At 41.4% G+C, this 6,634-nt stretch overlaps 1 protein-coding gene across 1 annotated transcript; it reads right to left on the bottom strand.

Moving 5' to 3' along the window:
* Positions 1-3,592: 3,592 nt before the first annotated feature.
* LOC110683535 lies at positions 3,593-4,937 on the bottom strand. The gene is made up of 3 exons (XM_021859934.1): positions 4,640-4,937; positions 4,300-4,421; positions 3,593-4,174 (listed from the first exon to the last, which is right to left on the bottom strand). Exons 1-3 carry the CDS (start codon positions 4,935-4,937, stop codon positions 3,593-3,595), a joined length of 1,002 nt encoding a protein of 333 aa, XP_021715626.1.
* Between the last annotated feature and the right edge of the window lie 1,697 nt (positions 4,938-6,634).

The raw sequence follows: 6,634 nt of genomic DNA, 5'->3' as shown, positions 1-6,634 counted from the left end.
GTACAAATGGTAAGTTTGGTACCGCCTGGTCACTGTGAAAGCCGGACTGACGGGAGGTACCTCCTGACTGACTCTCATAATGCGACTGAGTATGTCTCATCGAGGTATTGCGCAGACTGTCTTGGAAGTTTGAAGTAGAGGCCGACTCTGACAATCGGTCAGTCTTCTTCTGTTCTAGCAATAACCGAGCATCTGTGTATGTTTTCTTCGACCCGTCCGCTTGAATATGACGAACAGGTTTCCTCTTTCCTGGAGTAGGAAAACGGTATTTTTTTGAAATCAAGGGCAGGCGACTCCCACTTCCTAGATTTAGGATGAGGGGTCGCCTCTCGCCCTTGAACTGGCTTCCTCTTCCCTGAAGTGGAGGGTTTCTTAGCCGACTGTTCCTTGGCCAGAGCAGGCTTCTTGTTGAGCAACTCTTGAATCTCTCCCTTGAAGTCCCTCATGAAGGTCATGAGTTCGTTCCTTGTGATGGGAGCAGACCCATCAGTCGGCTGCTGCCGAACAGGCGGTGCGCCTGCTGGCTCACTTCCAGTTTGAAGATGTTCCCGTTCCCTCCTTTCGGTATGACGGGTGCGTCGGGCCCTTAGGGTCCCGTCTGAAGCTGTGTGAGCTTCAACTTCAAATTCAGTCTCAGTATCATGGTCCGACTGAACTTGAGGGTCGTCTAGGGGACGCCTCTCTTCAGGAGTCGGTACAGACATGGATGCCATCTCAGAAGTACTCTCCCCACAGACGGCGCTAAAATGTTTCGGGGTTTTCTGATGTCCTGCGGGAGAGTTACAATTCCGAGACTGGAACCGGACGCCTGTACCTGCAAAACAAACGGATGCTCCGGATGATTGAAGATCTGCCTCCGACGGTCAAGTTAGTACTTGCTCAAGGAGTAATTAATGCGGAAATTAAAGTGATTGGGTCTCTCTAGGTGAGAGTGTTTAATGTGCGTAATCTCCCTTAATGAGGATTAAGGGAGGTATTTATAACCTCGGGAAACGTGCCAATCCTAGGTTTAGGTTAACCTTGGGCTGATTGGGCTTCCCTCGGAAGTTGGGCCTAGGTGGCCGGCTTCTCCATTAGGCATGGAGTATGCCACGTGTCATGACATAATAGGTCCAGGGTGGACGAATAAGCGTGTGCCACGTGGCAAGAGGTCCAATTGGGGGACACTTGGCAGGACCTGATTGGCCCACGTGGCGCATTCCGATTGGTGGGAGCAAAATCCCCTAATCAACAGGCTAGATATATCCAAAAAAACAAACAGCCAATAAATCAAAAATTATAGGATTAGCAAATGCCTATTAGTCTTAGAACATCTGCAGGCTACAGCAAACAAAATATCTCTAAACACATTTACAGCAGACTTGCAGCTTCCTGTAAAGATCATAACATTCCTCTACAACCAAATCTGGTAAACAGCTTCAGAAAAACACATCCCTAATAGCTTGTTCCTGGGTCTAGACTTCTTGCAAACCTTAGAAACCCAAGTCAACTCAGCATCAAACTGACAATTCTTTTATAACCCTAGACTTTAAGAACCTGCACCCAAACATTTTTGCTAAAAGAACATTCAAAGAACAGGTGCTGTACATTTTCAAAACTCTGATTACAGAGAAAAAAAAACAGGATCAAAGTTGATATTCCAGCTGAGTAATATGTCCTTAGTCACAAGCCTGTTCTTGACAGCAAGCCAGGTAACAAATAAACTCTTTGGGGAGGCAGCATTGTTACAAATCACCCTTCTCCACTCAACCTTGGGTGCCTGTAAGCTAATGCATTGATAAATTTTCTTGATCTTCACCTTGCCACATTGCATTACAGAATCCCAATTACCAATAGTATCAATGATATCTCTGTATTTCAAAATTCTTTTGAGCACCCAAGAGCATTTCTTAGGAGCATCCACACCCCACCAAGGTTTGTTTTTGAAATAATAGGTGTGGAACCATTTGACCCACAAACTGTCAGCTTTGTGAGCCAGATCCCAGAGTAGTTTGGTGATAGCAGAAAGATTCCACTCAGGGAGAGAGATAATATTCCACCCACCACTAACCTTAGGAAGACACACCTGGGACCAAGAAACTAAGGACTTCTTTGATGGATTAACTTTCCCAGTCCAAAGGAAAACTCTAAATCTGGACTCAATTTCTTTTAGAATCTTCTTGGGAAGGACAAAAATTTGTGCCCAATAGGTTTGAATACCAAAAAGGACACTTTTCACCAACTGTAACCTACCAGCATAAGACAGAAACCTGGCAGCCCACCCATTTATTCTAGCAGTCACCTTATCAACCAAAGATTTGCACTAAGCAATAGTAAGTTTCTTTGAAGAAAGAGGAACCCCAAGGTATCTAAAAGGGATGACCTCAGGGGCAACACCAACCAAAGATCTAAGAGCAGCCTGCTCATCCTCAGGTAAACCACCAAAGTAGACCTCACTTTTATCCAAATTTGCAGAAAGCCTAGAAGCTTATGAAAACTTGGTGAAAGCTTGGAAAAGAAGAGTGACAGAACCACAGTCTGCCCTAGAGAACATAAGTAAATCATCAGCAAACATGAGATGAGTCAAATTCATTTTCTCACATCTAGGGTGATAATTGAAGTTAGGATTCTGGTTCAACTCAAAAAGACATCTGGATAAATACTCCATCCCAATTGCAAAAAGAAAGGGGGACATAAGATCACCTTGTTTGAGGCCCTTTCTAGTTGGAAAAGGTTTAGAAGGAATCCCATTGATTAAAATGGAAAAGGTAACAGTAGAAAGGCATCCCCTAATCCAGTTGATAAACTGAACAGGAAAACTAAGCTCAGCCATAACAGTTTCAAGAAAGCTCCACTCAACTGAATTAGAAGCTTTTTTAAGATCAACCTTAAGCATACACCTTGGAGTGATGTACTTATGGCTATAACCCTTTATTAATTCAGTTGCAAGCAATATGTTATCACCAATATGCTTGCCAGGGATAAACCCAGCCTGAGCACTGTCAATAATCTCATGAAGCACAGAAGCTAGCCTAGCAGTCAGAATCTTAGAAATCAACTTATATAAGACTGTACAACAAGCAATTGGCCTGTAATCTTTGGCATAAGAAGGATTCTGCACCTTAGGGACTAAGGTAATAGTAGTACAATTCCATTGCCTTACCATATTGCCAGTGTTGAAGAAATGCATCACACCAGCATAAACTTCAGATTTCACAATGTTCCAGGCTCTCTTGAAGAACAAGGAATTGAAACCATCAATTCCATGAGCCTTAGTATTATCAATACCCTTAAGAGCCAAGTCAATCTCTTCAATGGTTACAGGGGCAATAAGGGAATCTTGAGCAGCTCTAGATAACTGCTTTCCTTTCCTCATTGTATTCAGATCAACCCTAGGAAGAACAGAAGCTCTAGAACCAAGAAGTGTCTTATAGAAACAAGTAATCTTCTTCTCAATATCAGCAGGAGTTTTCAGCAGAACATCATGTTCAGTATAAATAGTTTCAATTCCGTTCCTGCTTTATCTATGCTTCATAACTGAGAAAAAATAGTGGTTATTCCCATCACCAAGCTGCATCCAGTCAATTCTAGATTTTTGCCTATAAATACTTTCCTAAATGCCAAGCCAATGCTTTACAGTTGCAATAGCTTCCATCTCCAAAATACACAAATCAGTATTAGTGACATCACTAGAGATTTGCTTCTGGATATCATTGAAATGGTTTTGGGCAGAATCAAGTTTAGCATTAATGTCCCCAAATTTCTGAGTGTTCAGAGATTTGAGAGTAGTCTTAACATGCTTGAGCTTATACCAAATGTCATTCATAGGATTTTCAGAGCCAGAGTTTTGCCAAGCAGTTTCCATAATAGTAAAAAAACTGCCATGTTCAGTCAGACAGTTGAGAAACCTGAAAGGTCTCCCTTTCCCAGGTACCACATGAAAAATCTCATAGACAATAGGGTTATGATCAGAAAGAAAGGGGGGTAAGTACATAGCTTCAACATGACCATAACAGTTAATCCATTCTTGATTAACAAAACCTCTATCAATCTTGGAAAAGGTTCTAGGACCCACATGAGCTTTGTTACACCAAGAGAAAAAAGAACCCTTGATCTTGATCTCAACAAGATCCAGGTCATCAATACATTGCTGAAAGTCTCTAGTCTCATACTCAGAACAACAGCCCCATTTAACCTATCATCAGTAGACAAAATAGAGTTAAAGTCTCCAGTACATAACCAAGGCAAAGGAGTACTAGGCAACCCTTTAAGACCAGCCCATAATTGCTTCCTGTCTTGAATAGTATGTAAACCATATACAAAAGTAATCATAATTTGAGTCTGCAGATCCTTAGTGCTGAGTAAGTAGTGGATAAATTGCTCAGTAGAAAGAAGAACATCCAAAGTGAGACACTCAGCCTTCCACCCCACCCAAATTCTACCTTTAGGAGAGTGAGAATAGTTACAGTGCCAGGACCAAGAGATACCTAACTTCCTCTGAACACTCACATTATTTTTGTGCTTAACTTTAGTTTCCAATAGACACATAATATCAATCTTATGATCAGAGAGTAGCTTCTTGACAGAAACTACCTTCCCAGGGTCATTAAGACCCCTTATGTTCCAAGAGAGGACTAACATTTCCCTAAAGAGGGATTACCATCACCCCCGTTAGGATCATCAGTTTCATCCACAATATCAACTACATCATCACTATCATCAATCAAAGGGAGATAAGTGTTTGAGCTTGAGACAGGGAAAGAAATCTGCCTGTTAGCTTTCTTCTTTGATTTTTTTCCAGGAACTTGCCATTCTTCTGGTTTCTGGATTTGAGATTTTGGGGTAACCTTAACAGATTCAGAAGCTTTAGTCTCAGCAGTGATAGTCTTAGGAACCCACACTTTCTTAACTTGAGTTTGAGCAACCTTTTGATCACCAGTTTGTTTCTTCTTTTGCATAGGCTTTTGAGGAGCAGCACAATCATGCCCTACCTTATTACACTTCTTTCAAAATGGTGGTGTCCATTCAAAAAGAACCTTAATCTCAATAAGTTCACAAGCAGGGCTTTCAACCCAAACAGAGTTAGGCAGGGGTTTAGTAACATCAACTTCAACAAGGAGTCTAGCAAAAGAAACCCTTAGTTGCCTAGATGTACATTCGTCAGCACATACTGGAACACCAAGTAGACTACCAATTTTACTTAAAGTTTCATCTCCCCAGCAATTCAATGGCAAATTAGGAAGTTTAATCCACAAGGGAATAGTTCTCAAAAACTCAGCATGAAGATCAAACTTGTCAGACCAAGCTTTAACAATGGCTGGTTTGCCAAAGAACATATGAGGACCAGCACATAAAATAGCATTCTTATCATCATCAGATTTCAATTTAATTATAAAATATCCCTCGTCATGCCAAAATATGTCAGGTTTAGCTATATTACTCCAATTATCAGCAACAAACTTATACACTGCAGAAATAGTAGGGGAATAACCAACAACATAAAAGATAAGAGCATTACCCCATTTCCTATTACCCTCACAAATATCAGCATAGCTAAGCTTAGCAATCGATTTACCATCCCTGATTTCAGGGGTAATGAAAGACAGAGAGGTCCCTTTAGCATTGAGCTTCCCTTTGAATAAATCCTTCCATTCTTCAGCAGGAGCTTCAGGAACTTGTTTCGAGCCATCCGGAACCCCAGAAGCTTCAGGATTAGCAGTAGAATGAACTATCGGGGTTTGATTTTTCTTAGAAATCAATGGAACAGTAACCGCAGAAACCCTAGTTATTGTTCCATTGATTCTAGCCTGAGATTGAGCCATCGAACTTCTATAAGAGCTTTCAAGCATTCTTACCTCACCTCTGGATATCATTCCACCAGATGGATGCACTAGAGGAGAAGTGACCAGTTCATCTTCTTCAGCAATCGGTTCAGTTGAAGAGATTCCAGATTTTCTCAGATTATCTAGAGTCTTATCAAGAGGAGCATGATTAGTGTTTTGCGGGAGTGGAGTTGAAGATTTCTTCTTTTGGGCCATGATGAAAGAGAAGATAGATGAAGATCCCGACCTAGCAAGCTCAGATCACCATGGAAATCGCCTAGAGAGAAAGCCAACTATTCTCTTGATTTGATTGTATCTCTCTGACCTTTTCTCTCCCTTTCTCATCTATCTCTCTAAATTTCTCGATTCCAAAAGCTTTGTTTTTTTAAAAAAAATATTAGTAATATGCATTAGGTTTTTTTTTTCACTTTCATCCTTTGTAAAAATAAAAAATAAAAAGAATAAAGACGAAAAGCTTAAAACAAGTTACAGAAGAGGCTCCTCGCTTGGCCGCATCATTACTCCCATTATCGGCATTGGCCGCATTATTGGCATTGGCCGCATCATCGGCATTGGATGCATTTTCATCAAGGGGGGCCTCATCCTCGGCCGCCTCTTCATCGTCACCCTCGGCTTTGTTATCACTATAGCCGGGAGTTTTGACAAAGGGACAGAAGGGCATACTGACAGCCTCGCACTCTTCCTTCATGGTGAGGAAGTCTAGCCTTCTGGTGAACAACTCAAAATAATAATCAAGTTCGTCCGGTTCCACCATCATGGCAAAGGCATCCTCAAGAAGGTTTTTAAGGTGAGTGAGTGTCGTATGTTCGATG

The sequence above is a fragment of the Chenopodium quinoa genome, unplaced genomic scaffold (genome assembly GCF_001683475.1).
Source record: "Chenopodium quinoa cultivar QQ74 unplaced genomic scaffold, ASM168347v1, whole genome shotgun sequence".
NCBI lineage: Eukaryota > Viridiplantae > Streptophyta > Magnoliopsida > Caryophyllales > Amaranthaceae > Chenopodium > Chenopodium quinoa.
This window is presented reverse-complemented; position numbering and strand designations above follow the sequence as displayed.